This window comes from Lissotriton helveticus, chromosome 8, assembly GCF_964261635.1.
Source record: "Lissotriton helveticus chromosome 8, aLisHel1.1, whole genome shotgun sequence".
Taxonomy (NCBI): domain Eukaryota; kingdom Metazoa; phylum Chordata; class Amphibia; order Caudata; family Salamandridae; genus Lissotriton; species Lissotriton helveticus.
Genome location: NC_136069.1, coordinates 419,773,530 through 419,788,495, shown reverse-complemented (window position 1 = coordinate 419,788,495; position 14,966 = coordinate 419,773,530). Strand labels below are relative to the sequence as shown.

The following is a 14,966-nucleotide window of genomic DNA, read 5'->3' as shown; positions in this document are numbered from 1 at the left end:
CCGGCTTGCTTGAATCCTGATGGTGCAATGAGCAAGGGACTCACATCTGAGTATACCCTTCCAAGCTTATGGTGGACAAAATGATTCAGAAAAGGGGGTGGTGATGAACAGAGTGCCTGAATTAAGCAGACCACTCTTACCCATGTCCAAAGATCAGGGCTTGATCCATCACCGTTTTTTAGCTCACTGCACCATCCCAGCTCAGAACTTGGCTATATGCAAATTAGTCTGTTCCTGTCCCAGTGCATGATGGGAACAGGGCAAACCAAACTACCAAGCCAATTCTTATACTGGGAAGGAAACAAGCTTCCGGGGACCGGTTTCTGCCATTTCAGGCGTCGTCGGCCCGGCTTGCTTGAATCCTGATGGTGCAATGAGCAAGGGACTCACATCTGAGTATACCCTTCCACGCTTATGGTGGACAAAATGATTCAAAAAAGGGGGTGGTGATGAACAGAGTGCCTGAATTAAGCAGACCACTCTTACCCAATCCAAAGATCAGGGCTTGATCCATCACCGTTTTTTAGCTCACTGCACCATCCCAGCTCAGAACTTGGCTATATGCAAATTAGTCTGTTCCTGTCCCAGTGCATGATGGGAACAGGGCAAACCAAACTACCAAGCCAATTCTTATACTGGGAAGGAAACAAGCTTCCGGGGACCGGTTTCTGCCATTTCAGGCGTCGTCGGCCCGGCTTGCTTGAATCCTGATTTTTAGGTTCTGAACTGGGACGGTGCAGTGAGCTAAAAAACGGTGATGGATCAAGCCCTGATCTGTTGACTGGGTAGGAGTGATCTGATTAACTCAGATACTCTGTCCATCACCACCCCCTTTTTGTAATTATTTTGGCCACCATGAGTGTGGAAGGGTATGCTCAGACATGAGTCCCTTGCTCATTGCACCATCAGGATTCAAGCAAGCCGGGCCGAAGACGGCTGTAATGCCAGAAACCGGTCCCCGGAAGCTTGTTTCCTTTCCAGTGAAGAATTGGCTTGGTAGTTTGGTCTGCCCTGTTCCCATGATGCACTGGGCCAGGGACAGACTAATTTGCATATAGCTAGGTTCTGAACTGGGATGGTGCAGTGAGCTAAAAAACGGTGATGGATCAAGCCCTGATCTGTTGACTGGGTAGGAGTGATCTGATTAACTCAGATACTCTGTCCATCACCACCCCCTTTTTGTAATTATTTTGGCCACAATGAGTGTGGAAGGGTATGCTCAGACATGAGTCCCTTGCTCATTGCACCATCAGGATTCAAGCAAGCCGGGCCGAAGACGGCTGTAATGCCAGAAACCGGTCCCCGGAAGCTTGTTTCCTTTCCAGTGAAGAATTGGCTTGGTAGTTTGGTCTGCCCTGTTCCCATGATGCACTGGGCCAGGGACAGACTAATTTGCATATAGCTAGGTTCTGAACTGGGATGGTGCAGTGAGCTAAAAAACGGTGATGGATCAAGCCCTGATCTGTTGACTGGGTAGGAGTGATCTGATTAACTCAGATACTCTGTCCATCACCACCCCCTTTTTGTAATTATTTTGGCCACCATGAGTGTGGAAGGGTATGCTCAGACATGAGTCCCTTGCTCATTGCACCATCAGGATTCAAGCAAGCCGGGCCGAAGACGGCTGTAATGCCAGAAACCGGTCCCCGGAAGCTTGTTTCCTTTCCAGTGAAGAATTGGCTTGGTAGTTTGGTCTGCCCTGTTCCCATGATGCACTGGGCCAGGGACAGACTAATTTGCATATAGCTAGGTTCTGAACTGGGATGGTGCAGTGAGCTAAAAAACGGTGATGGATCAAGCCCTGATCTGTTGACTGGGTAGGAGTGATCTGATTAACTCAGATACTCTGTCCATCACCACCCCCTTTTTGTAATTATTTTGGCCACCATGAGTGTGGAAGGGTATGCTCAGACATGAGTCCCTTGCTCATTGCACCATCAGGATTCAAGCAAGCCGGGCCGAAGACGGCTGTAATGCCAGAAACCGGTCCCCGGAAGCTTGTTTCCTTTCCAGTGAAGAATTGGCTTGGTAGTTTGGTCTGCCCTGTTCCCATGATGCACTGGGCCAGGGACAGACTAATTTGCATATAGCTAGGTTCTGAACTGGGATGGTGCAGTGAGCTAAAAAACGGTGATGGATCAAGCCCTGATCTGTTGACTGGGTAGGAGTGATCTGATTAACTCAGATACTCTGTCCATCACCACCCCCTTTTTGTAATTATTTTGGCCACCATGAGTGTGGAAGGGTATGCTCAGACATGAGTCCCTTGCTCATTGCACCATCAGGATTCAAGCAAGCCGGGCCGAAGACGGCTGTAATGCCAGAAACCGGTCCCCGGAAGCTTGTTTCCTTTCCAGTGAAGAATTGGCTTGGTAGTTTGGTCTGCCCTGTTCCCATGATGCACTGGGCCAGGGACAGACTAATTTGCATATAGCTAGGTTCTGAACTGGGATGGTGCAGTGAGCTAAAAAACGGTGATGGATCAAGCCCTGATCTGTTGACTGGGTAGGAGTGATCTGATTAACTCAGATACTCTGTCCATCACCACCCCCTTTTTGTAATTATTTTGGCCACCATGAGTGTGGAAGGGTATGCTCAGACATGAGTCCCTTGCTCATTGCACCATCAGGATTCAAGCAAGCCGGGCCGAAGACGGCTGTAATGCCAGAAACCGGTCCCCGGAAGCTTGTTTCCTTTCCAGTGAAGAATTGGCTTGGTAGTTTGGTCTGCCCTGTTCCCATGATGCACTGGGCCAGGGACAGACTAATTTGCATATAGCTAGGTTCTGAACTGGGATGGTGCAGTGAGCTAAAAAAACGGTGATGGATCAAGCCCTGATCTGTTGACTGGGTAGGAGTGATCTGATTAACTCAGATACTCTGTCCATCACCACCCCCTTTTTGTAATTATTTTGGCCACCATGAGTGTGGAAGGGTATGCTCAGACATGAGTCCCTTGCTCATTGCACCATCAGGATTCAAGCAAGCCGGGCCGAAGACGGTTGTAATGCCAGAAACCGGTCCCCGGAAGCTTGTTTCCTTTCCAGTGAAGAATTGGCTTGGTAGTTTGGTCTGCCCTGTTCCCATGATGCACTGGGCCAGGGACAGACTAATTTGCATATAGCTAGGTTCTGAACTGGGATGGTGCAGTGAGCTAAAAAACGGTGATGGATCAAGCCCTGATCTGTTGACTGGGTAGGAGCGATCTGATTAACTCAGATACTCTGTCCATCACCACCCCCTTTTTGTAATTATTTTGGCCACAATGAGTGTGGAAGGGTATGCTCAGACATGAGTCCCTTGCTCATTGCACCATCAGGATTCAAGCAAGCCGGGCCGAAGACGGCTGTAATGCCAGAAACCGGTCCCCGGAAGCTTGTTTCCTTTCCAGTGAAGAATTGGCTTGGTAGTTTGGTCTGCCCTGTTCCCATGATGCACTGGGCCAGGGACAGACTAATTTGCATATAGCTAGGTTCTGAACTGGGATGGTGCAGTGAGCTAAAAAACGGTGATGGATCAAGCCCTGATCTGTTGACTGGGTAGGAGTGATCTGATTAACTCAGATACTCTGTCCATCACCACCCCCTTTTTGTAATTATTTTGGCCACCATGAGTGTGGAAGGGTATGCTCAGACATGAGTCCCTTGCTCATTGCACCATCAGGATTCAAGCAAGCCGGGCCGAAGACGGCTGTAATGCCAGAAACCGGTCCCCGGAAGCTTGTTTCCTTTCCAGTGAAGAATTGGCTTGGTAGTTTGGTCTGCCCTGTTCCCATGATGCACTGGGCCAGGGACAGACTAATTTGCATATAGCTAGGTTCTGAACTGGGATGGTGCAGTGAGCTAAAAAACGGTGATGGATCAAGCCCTGATCTGTTGACTGGGTAGGAGTGATCTGATTAACTCAGATACTCTGTCCATCACCACCCCCTTTTTGTAATTATTTTGGCCACCATGAGTGTGGAAGGGTATGCTCAGACATGAGTCCCTTGCTCATTGCACCATCAGGATTCAAGCAAGCCGGGCCGAAGACGGCTGTAATGCCAGAAACCGGTCCCCGGAAGCTTGTTTCCTTTCCAGTGAAGAATTGGCTTGGTAGTTTGGTCTGCCCTGTTCCCATGCTGCACTGGGCCAGGGACAGACTAATTTGCATATAGCTAGGTTCTGAACTGGGATGGTGCAGTGAGCTAAAAAACGGTGATGGATCAAGCCCTGATCTGTTGACTGGGTAGGAGTGATCTGATTAACTCAGATACTCTGTCCATCACCACACCCTTTTTGTAATTATTTTGGCCACCATGAGTGTGGAAGGGTATGCTCAGACATGAGTCCCTTGCTCATTGCACCATCAGGATTCAAGCAAGCCGGGCCGAAGACGGCTGTAATGCCAGAAACCGGTCCCCGGAAGCTTGTTTCCTTTCCAGTGAAGAATTGGCTTGGTAGTTTGGTCTGCCCTGTTCCCATGATGCACTGGGCCAGGGACAGACTAATTTGCATATAGCTAGGTTCTGAACTGGGATGGTGCAGTGAGCTAAAAAACGGTGATGGATCAAGCCCTGATCTGTTGACTGGGTAGGAGTGATCTGATTAACTCAGATACTCTGTCCATCACCACCCCCTTTTTGTAATTATTTTGGCCACCATGAGTGTGGAAGGGTATGCTCAGACATGAGTCCCTTGCTCATTGCACCATCAGGATTCAAGTAAGCCGGGCCGAAGACGGCTGTAATGCCAGAAACCGGTCCCCGGAAGCTTGTTTCCTTTCCAGTGAAGAATTGGCTTGGTAGTTTGGTCTGCCCTGTTCCCATGATGCACTGGGCCAGGGACAGACTAATTTGCATATAGCTAGGTTCTGAACTGGGATGGTGCAGTGAGCTAAAAAAACGGTGATGGATCAAGCCCTGATCTGTTGACTGGGTAGGAGTGATCTGATTAACTCAGATACTCTGTCCATCACCACCCCCTTTTTGTAATTATTTTGGCCACCATGAGTGTGGAAGGGTATGCTCAGACATGAGTCCCTTGCTCATTGCACCATCAGGATTCAAGCAAGCCGGGCCGAAGACGGCTGTAATGCCAGAAACCGGTCCCCGGAAGCTTGTTTCCTTTCCAGTGAAGAATTGGCTTGGTAGTTTGGTCTGCCCTGTTCCCATGATGCACTGGGCCAGGGACAGACTAATTTGCATATAGCTAGGTTCTGAACTGGGATGGTGCAGTGAGCTAAAAAACGGTGATGGATCAAGCCCTGATCTGTTGACTGGGTAGGAGTGATCTGATTAACTCAGATACTCTGTCCATCACCACCCCCTTTTTGTAATTATTTTGGCCACCATGAGTGTGGAAGGGTATGCTCAGACATGAGTCCCTTGCTCATTGCACCATCAGGATTCAAGCAAGCCGGGCCGAAGACGGCTGTAATGCCAGAAACCGGTCCCCGGAAGCTTGTTTCCTTTCCAGTGAAGAATTGGCTTGGTAGTTTGGTCTGCCCTGTTCCCATGATGCACTGGGCCAGGGACAGACTAATTTGCATATAGCTAGGTTCTGAACTGGGATGGTGCAGTGAGCTAAAAAACGGTGATGGATCAAGCCCTGATCTGTTGACTGGGTAGGAGTGATCTGATTAACTCAGATACTCTGTCCATCACCACCCCCTTTTTGTAATTATTTTGGCCACCATGAGTGTGGAAGGGTATGCTCAGACATGAGTCCCTTGCTCATTGCACCATCAGGATTCAAGCAAGCCGGGCCGAAGACGGCTGTAATGCCAGAAACCGGTCCCCGAAAGCTTGTTTCCTTTCCAGTGAAGAATTGGCTTGGTAGTTTGGTCTGCCCTGTTCCCATGATGCACTGGGCCAGGGACAGACTAATTTGCATATAGCTAGGTTCTGAACTGGGATGGTGCAGTGAGCTAAAAAACGGTGATGGATCAAGCTCTGATCTGTTGACTGGGTAGGAGTGATCTGATTAACTCAGATACTCTGTTCATCACCACCCCCTTTTTGTAATTATTTTGGCCACCATGAGTGTGGAAGGGTATGCTCAGACATGAGTCCCTTGCTCATTGCACCATCAGGATTCAAGCAAGCCGGGCCGAAGACGGCTGTAATGCCAGAAACCGGTCCCCGGAAGCTTGTTTCCTTTCCAGTGAAGAATTGGCTTGGTAGTTTGGTCTGCCCTGTTCCCATGATGCACTGGGCCAGGGACAGACTAATTTGCATATAGCTAGGTTCTGAACTGGGATGGTGCAGTGAGCTAAAAAACGGTGATGGATCAAGCCCTGATCTGTTGACTGGGTAGGAGTGATCTGATTAACTCAGATACTCTGTCCATCACCACCCCCTTTTTGTAATTATTTTGGCCACCATGAGTGTGGAAGGGTATGCTCAGACATGAGTCCCTTGCTCATTGCACCATCAGGATTCAAGCAAGCCGGGCCGAAGACGGCTGTAATGCCAGAAACCGGTCCCCAGAAGCTTGTTTCCTTTCCAGTGAAGAATTGGCTTGGTAGTTTGGTCTGCCCTGTTCCCATGATGCACTGGGCCAGGGACAGACTAATTTGCATATAGCTAGGTTCTGAACTGGGATGGTGCAGTGAGCTAAAAAACGGTGATGGATCAAGCCCTGATCTGTTGACTGGGTAGGAGTGATCTGATTAACTCAGATACTCTGTCCATCACCACCCCCTTTTTGTAATTAATTGTGCAGGTACTGGGGTGCATGCACACAGGGGAGCACAACGTGTGCCCCCTGCATGCACCCCTTGGCCAGAAGACATCAGGGGACCCTGTAGGGGCCCTTTTGTTTCCTCTCTGCCACGGTTTTCATGGAGGATCAACTGCCATGAAAACTGTGGCAGAGAGAAAACTCGTAATATGCTTGGCGGGACTGCATATTTCTGCCTCAAGACCACACGCCACCACCAGGGTCCCTGGCAGTGGCAGCATTGTAATGGTTGTCCGACCGCCCTACTTGTAATTGCAGTAGTCAGACATCAAGCAAAATCTGCTCTGAAACTAAATATTCAGCAAAGTCTACCATAAGAGCTCCTTACTGTCCGGCTAACACCATAGGGAGAGGAGCAGGCGTGATGATGAGGGACACCCAACGTCCTCTGAACAAAATACTTTAGCCCTGGGTATTACTAGGACTGGATGCTAATATTGCCAGTAAACAACAATCTGCTGCAAATTAGGCCCATATCTTGGTTGAGTGACCTGATATATTTTCATGTCTTGATATATTAGTAGGGTGGTTGTCTGGCTGGACTTAAATTATATCCCTCTCGCCCATCTTCTGTTCATTAGATGGTACAAAAGCAGCTAAATTAATTAGATTATGTCAGGCATACACACCATGGAAGCAGGCAAATAGGGTATTTGAAATCCCCCTGGAACAAGAGGACAGCGACTGCGGTCATGGGCTGTGTAAGGCCACCTGTGGTAGATTACTTCACGTCCATCGAGTAACGTCTAGGGGTAACCCAGGCAGGGTCAGGAGGGACACTGCCATAATACATGCTGTGTAGTGTTTATTCATGAATGGTAGTGGAGCGGCACACAGACGTGCACTTAGCTACAGGCAGCACCAGTGAACTTTGATTGGGTCACCCCTGGAACTAGATTAGAGCGGGTCATGGGCACGCCGTTGTTGCAGGATGTGAGAATAAATGACCGATAGGGGTGACACGAGTGGCTGTAGCCTGTCCTGCATGCAGGCAGCCATTGGAAGGAGTTAAAGAGTCAATCAGGTTGGGATCTAAGCAGCAGATATACATAGGAGAGGCGCATGCATAGTGGGTACTCTTTCACATGTGCTTAGAACTGCTAGAGGATTCTCAAGATATGTGCAGGAGGGCTATCCAAAGTGAGAAGAGAGATAGAGGGTTTGGGTAGTAAGAGGTGGGGCAGGTAGCATTAGTTGGAGAATGGGTAGAGTATGAAGGGAATAGGGGTTCTCTCCTTTCAATTGGGTGTGTAATGGCTGTTGGAGGAGTAGAATAGGAGACTATGGTAAGCTTGTGTACCCGGAATGAGGCATGGGAACGACAAGAGAAAGTGGGGTACAGAAAGTAGAATGGTTATTATAAAAGTGAGGAATAAAAATATGGATTAGATTTGGGTAAAGGGGAGGGTAGTGACTGGGGGTTAGAGAATAGAGGTATATTTTCTGTGTGGGTTGTGGGGTGTGGAGTTGAAAGACGGGGCTGATGAGTGTAAGGATGCTGGGCCTGCGATGGAAGGATTGGTGGATGACAGCTGGCTTAGAAAGGGGGTAGGTCTGGTAAGAGTAATATAAGGGCAGTGGGTTGGGAATTGGATTGGAGCTTTAAATGGGGTACTTAGCAGGAAACCATGAACGGCTTGAAGAAAGGTGGGTGGGGAAACGAAACACATTAGCATAAAATTGTGACGTGTTAAGGGTAGAGGAGGAAAATTTAGAGATGAGGAAAAATGCATGATCAGTGATGAATGAAGCACAGTGGGAGATATCAGGATATAGAAAGATGTAGGGTTGTGAGTTAAGGGTGAGAGCAGAGGAAAGAGGTTGGGTAAGGAGAGGTAGGATGGGTGTAAGTGAGGTTCTGGGTAGAGGTAGTTTACCTGTGGGTTAGGTAGAAGTGAGTAGTGTGAAACTAAGGGGTCCATTTGGATGACGGGCGGCGGACTTTGTCCGCCCGTCATCCTAGCGGAGATTGGGACCGCCCGCCATAAGGGCGGTGGTCCCGTGGGGGGCATTATGATGTGCCCGCCACAGTGGCGGGCACATCCTGCATTTGTAGCATTGTGGCGGGCGGTGCTCTCAGCACCGCCCGCCACAATGCTACAAATGCATTTCAGCATTTGCATATACAAAGCAGCAGGCACCGCGTGGTGCCTGCCGCTTTGTTTATGCAAATGTGGGGGGGTACCACAGGTACACCCCGTGTGCAGCCCCCAACCCTCCTTCACTCTGGGGGATCCCAGGGGGCCCCCAGAGTGAAGACCGCATGCCTTTCCGTGGCGGCATTGCCGCCACGGAAAGGCATTGTAAAATATCCATGCTAATATGGCTGGCGGTGTCTGATAGACACCGCCACCATATGGCGACCGGGGCGGAAAAGCGGCGGACGGTCCGCCGAGGTCCCCCCCGCCATACTAATATGGCGGGGGGGAAACTACTGAGGATGTCGGGCGGATTGCCCCCGCCAGGCTGGCGGGGGCAATCCGCCCGACATCCTAATGGGCCCCTAAGTTTTGGATAGGTGAAGGGTGTTTAGAAGGATTAGGTTGGGATGGAAAGATGGGTTACAGAGAGATGGCCAGACTCAAGAAAGGGGAGGGAAGTTGCTGGGGTTAGGGAGGAGATAGGGAGATGTTAAAAACTTTAAGAAAAGGTGGGATTTACATTGAGATTGAGATACTACTTGAGATTGGTAGGGAGTTTGGGGTGGAGGAGAGTGATGCGGGGAAGGGGGAAAGCTTTGGGATGAAGGAACATGGGAAGGAAGCACAGTAGGACTGGGTATGTTTGAGGAGAAGGTGCCAACATGCGGGCAGCTAGGGATTGGAAGCTTTATCCTGGCGTGTGACATCCCTGGCTTACCAGATGCTACTGTCTCATGTTTATGTGGTCCAACTCCTCTGAGTGTGATGCGTTTATGTGCAATGGTTAATGCTAGGGAACTTGGAAATTATATTTTCCAGAGGAGTTAGTTCTGGTTCAGTCACAGAAGGAGCTGATATCACCTTATAGGGCCTGTTTGGTGCATCTCGGGTAGAAATGCCACACCCTCAGTAATTTCTACATATTCTATGTATTTCCTGATATAACTGCACATTACCTTTTACTGACAAAATGTCTTTATTAAAGTTGTATTATTAAAATCAGCAGGATTTCGTTTTAGAGAATTAGGCAACGTGCAAGCATCATATGACAACAAGTGTGCCTCTGTAAACAGATATAATCACTACATAAGATACATAAGTTGGAAGAGCTCTCTAAGGTTCAATGTAAAGGGAATAATTTGGAAACGTTTTGTGGTCGATCATCTCTAATTTTGTGTAGGTATTGGCATTTTATAGAGATTTGTATGATGTTTTGAAATCATTTTAGGAGACATTGTTCGAGATTTGTGTTGCTGAATAAGTTAGGTTGAATATTAGGGCACAGCGGACTAACCAAAATTAAGCAATGACTTATATGGATGGAATCATATGTCCTTAGTATGTGGCCTACTGTGCGTTAGGTGTAGTGATGAACTGGATAAACAACAAATAATCAATTTATTTTTAAAAAGTATGTGTTTTGCTTTTATGCATAATATCTGTCTCGTAAATTGCACTCTTCTAAAAAGAATAACATTTTTCAAAGTCTGAAGAGTTATTCTGTAGAAAACGTGGAGTCAGCAACAAATGAAGAATCATGGCATAGTGGGGACTATACATCACTGCCCCGAGTAGATGTTATTGCTCAGAGTTTCTGTCCTGTATTCCTCAAAGGGGTGTTTCTCCAGCTCCTTCAATACTAGCTGCTAACATTGATGTGATACCTTTACTGAATTTCTTGCAGAAACACAAGGGTCATCTTGACTCCACCTGAGAAGTTTCCACCTTTGTTTGGATGCTTCTGTGTGCTAATCACAACACTAAACTATTACATCTTGTTGTCTTAGTGATATCTTTAGCATATACTTTTGTTCTGTACTTATGCCGTTTCTTTATAAATTTAGCTTCATAAATCCTTTGTGCTCCTTCCACATTAAGAGTCAGTAGAAGGCATGTCTGCAGAAGTGTGCCCACTCCAAGTTCATTCAGAGAGATAACATAAGTTAACATTGTCTTTAACAGCACATTAACACCAGTATTACACATTTTGAAATGGAGGCTGCTGTTGTTTCCGGTTACCAGTGCCCTATGCACAGCATTGGTCCTTGGCATGGTTGCTTCATTCTCCTGTTCTGTGTTTATCTCAGCCAAAAAGAGGGGATGTCTGTATTACACGTGCATTGTAGTTTATTGCACTTGTAATATGGCAGACGGAATATTCACCATGTTTTGACGGAGTATCAAACTAAATAAGGCCCGAGCTTTTTCAGGAGCAACAAGATGAGATGCCCCTTGTTTTATATTTCACATTGGAATTAAATTGGAACCACAGCAATCTGAAATGTTCTTAAAAATTACCAGGGCTGTACAGACAACCATTCACCATCATCCCACACACACAAACAATAAAAGTGTGATTCAGTTTACCTTGAAAGTGTGGAACATGGTTTCTTGTGCTGACAGAACATTTCCCAAAAAGTAACCAAAAGCAATTAAATGTACTACTGCGTGTCTTTGCCACTTTTCAGGCACACATGGGAAGGAACTGGATTAGTCTTGATTAAAGGGTCTGATTTATGTGACCCTCTCATATCCAGTTAATGTTTAAGTGGTAGTTTTAGTGTAGTATAGGACACCATGGGGACGCGGCACACCAATATAGACCTATTCATTTCTGCCTGTCCAGGTCTGCTCATCCTAGATCTGCAGTTACAAAGGTTGCTGGAGTCACTAATTCTTGGTAGGGGTTTTAGCATTTAGTGGATTTTTGTTGTGCTGCACATATTTGTGCTGTTGAAGCCTTTTTTGAATATGTAGAACTAGGCATGGTCTAATTGTATGCATATTTGTTTTGCTGCCATGTAGAGAAGTGATGGTGGCCTGCTGGTGAGATAGGAGTTCTGTTGTTGAAGCAAAAAAATACTCTACTGGAGTATAATTCATGAGGGGGTCAATCTTAATATTTTCTTTGGAAAAATAATTCAGATGCACCCTAGTTAATGAAGAGAATTCTCTATAGACATTCTGCTGTATGTGTAGCATTTTTGATGTTTCCAGAATGATGCATTCTAATATTTTATCTTTTTACTTCCTTTTTCAGCAAGTGCATCGCTCCTTCAGGAAGCCTACCAGGCAGAACAAGTGGCACACGTACACATCAAGGAAATGCAGCACCATGCCTCCGGCCAACCTTCTTCCACACAGCTACAGAACTGCGCCAGACAGAGCCAAGCTGCATCGGAACAGGGGTGCCAGCCAGTATTTTGGCACATCCCAACAAGACTTGATTGACAGCGACTCTGGAGATTTCACCCGAAGGTCCAGCAATGCTTCCATTGGGTCGTGGTCGTTCCAGAGGAGCAAATCTCTCTTCTGTTTGCCAACGATGAGCACTTTTCCATCCTGTGAATCCTTTTCCCTTAGTGAACCATATCCATTTTTCGCCAGTGGAACACCAGGTCAAAAAGAGCGGGCGCCCTCATGGAGTTGCAGTCCCAAGCTTAGTGTCGATGACTTAGACGGGGCTCAGGAGACCGACGTGGACACCGGGATGAAGCTGTCCTGCTCTGACTTGTCAATTGTCTCCGCTTATTCGACTCTCAATGGCTTCTGCAGTGATTTAGAAGCCTCGCTCCCCTCAGAAACTCAAAGCACTGGTAGTTCTAAGCGAGCCATCCGTGAGGGAATTCGATTACCGTCGAGGACCAGCCCCCTCGAGCGGTCCTGTGGACCAGTCCCGTCTCCATCTGAATGGCCTCCCAGCTCTTTCAAGCCTCCCCCAGTCCCCAGCTCTGCGTCTGGTTTGCCATTCAAGCTGTCCCCAAGAGCTACGACGTATAGTTCTCAGGGCGGAAGTCAGTCAACTGAGAGGACAAAGCCACTATCCCAATCCTTGTCTTCCCCGACCTGTGAAGAGGAAGAGTTCTACATCTGATCCCGCTCTTGGTATCCACCGACTTTGTATATAAACCAGGGCACAGATTTAGTATTGGACATTATTTGAAAATATTGCTTTTTTAAGCTGTAAAATCCTGGAATGCCCTTCAGTTGCTGAAGTAAATTAGTTTTGGCAGCAAAACTATCAAATTAACAGCAAAGTGTAAGGTCTTCCACCGCGGTGCATGTTGGTTTAGGTAATACCGCGTGAGCATGCGCCATCTTGCTGCAGACTTTAACCAGTCTTAAAATTAACCTGCCGGGCACTGTTGGTTATCGCAAGAAAAGAGTATGTTTACACATTGTACTAATAAATAATCCGTAAATGAGTTATTTTTCGTCCTCTATGTCACACTCCTGCATGAGAGTAAATATTGAACGGAGGAATAACACATCTGACTTTTTCCTCTTTAATATTATGTTATTTTGTTTTAACAACTGAAAGAATTTACAAAATCAATCTTGCCTCACTACACTAAAGCAAGATATAAATATTCAAATTCAGCCCTGCAAAGTGTTACTTCTATTTCCACCCACCAATAAATCAGGCGCATAGTGTTATGCCAAAATACAGAACAGACAGCCCAACAGGCAGATTGCAAAGTCCAAAGATTTGGACGGAGAGCAGTAAAACAATTGAAGCAAAATAACTGAAATAGCCAGCGAGCTGAAAATGCACAAACAGGGCTCCCACGGCCTGGTTGTTGATGGGAATGGCAGACTTTTCTTAATCTTGCAAAATGTCCAAAGTGTGCAAATAAGAATGAGCTCTAGTAATCTAACATTGTCTTTTATATATTGCTTTGAAACAACATAACCAGTGGATCTGGCTCAGTGTATCCATAGGTCTAATCACAGAGATGTGCACTCATATGTGAAGCAGGGGCTCAATTTTTCCCTCACAGAAGCTCACACACAGATATATTGCACGCTTCTGCCTTGACATTGTACAGCACACTTTACTTGAGATACCTGAAGTTTAACACTTTATGTTCACGGGTAAATGTAGCACACTTAGGGGCATATTTACAAGCCCCTATCGCCACCACAGCAACACTTTTCTGGACGTTGTGGTGGGGTTAGGGGCTTTGCCTTATTTACAAGGCAGCTTTAAGCCACTTAACGTGGCTTAACTCTGCCTTGTAAATAAGGCCCCCTTTCACGCTATAATTAGTGTGAAAGGGGTGGGCAATGGGTGTTGCAGTGGGCGTTCCACCGCAACACCCATTGATTTTGACACTGCCCCCTATTTACAAAGGTAGGAGTAAATAGGAGGTAGTGCCAAAATTAAGACCAGGGATAACCTGGTCTTAACCGGGCAAAACTAGGAGAAATGTTTAATTTCTCCTAGTTTTTGCTGTTTACATCATAGCAACAGCAAAACGCCATTGATTGTCTATATGCAGTAAGGTGTCCCTTCCGAACACATAAACAATCATTTACAAAAAAATGATGTTTTGCAATTTCTATGTGTGCTGCATTAAGCAGCACACATAGAAGTTGCAAAACACCATTTAAAGATTGTTTATGTGCAGGAAGGGACACCTTTCTGCACAGAAAAGATCTTCCCCTCAACACAGGCATCCTTGCACTGTGCTGAAAGTGTGTCTGTGTTGGCGTTAGACTGAAAAATTCAGCTCTAGTGCAAGGGGAAACGCAGGGCTGCACCATATTCTCGTAAATATGGTGCAACCCTGCATTTCACAAGTGGCGGAGTGCGGCGTTAAGCCAGGAAGGCTAACGCTGCACTCAGTCACTTCTTAGTAACTATGCCCCAGAGCTCCTTGTAAAGAGGAGAGAGAACCCGGGCACACCTCTGGAGCCATCGTATGACACTTCTCAAGAGCATCTGCTGTGTTGTTTCTCTTTCGGGTCACTTCAGGTAAGTTCACCAGTTTCAGGACCTAGGACTTCTATGGAAATTCACAAGGGCATATTATCAAGCCCCTTATCGCCGCTTTAGCGGCAGTTTAGCCGCTAAACCAGCAATAATTTTAACACCGTTCCTTGATAATATGCGGCAAAATATTTCGGAATTGTCACAGATGTACAAATGATTCACCGTTAACACCGCATGCATGATTTTTAATTGAGGAATGTGGCAATGGGAGGGAGAAATCTGAGGCAGACATGGTGAGGGTGAAAACATGAGAGATAAGCAAAGAAAGTGCTAAGACATAGTTAGCAGGATTGCCTGTGGTCTCTTTCTACGTGCAATAGAGGTACAG

General features: G+C 46.8%; 1 protein-coding gene across 1 annotated transcript in view; it reads left to right on the top strand.

Moving 5' to 3' along the window:
• The window catches only part of FAM124A (family with sequence similarity 124 member A), a 216,084-nt gene extending 202,980 nt beyond the window's left edge, over positions 1–13,104 (top strand). Inside the window, exon 4 of the mRNA XM_078656017.1 lies at positions 11,903–13,104. Coding sequence (XP_078512143.1) covers positions 11,903–12,736 — 834 coding nt within the window. The 3' untranslated portion in view covers positions 12,737–13,104. The remainder of the gene's footprint in view (positions 1–11,902) is intronic.
• Positions 13,105–14,966: the final 1,862 nt, after the last annotated feature.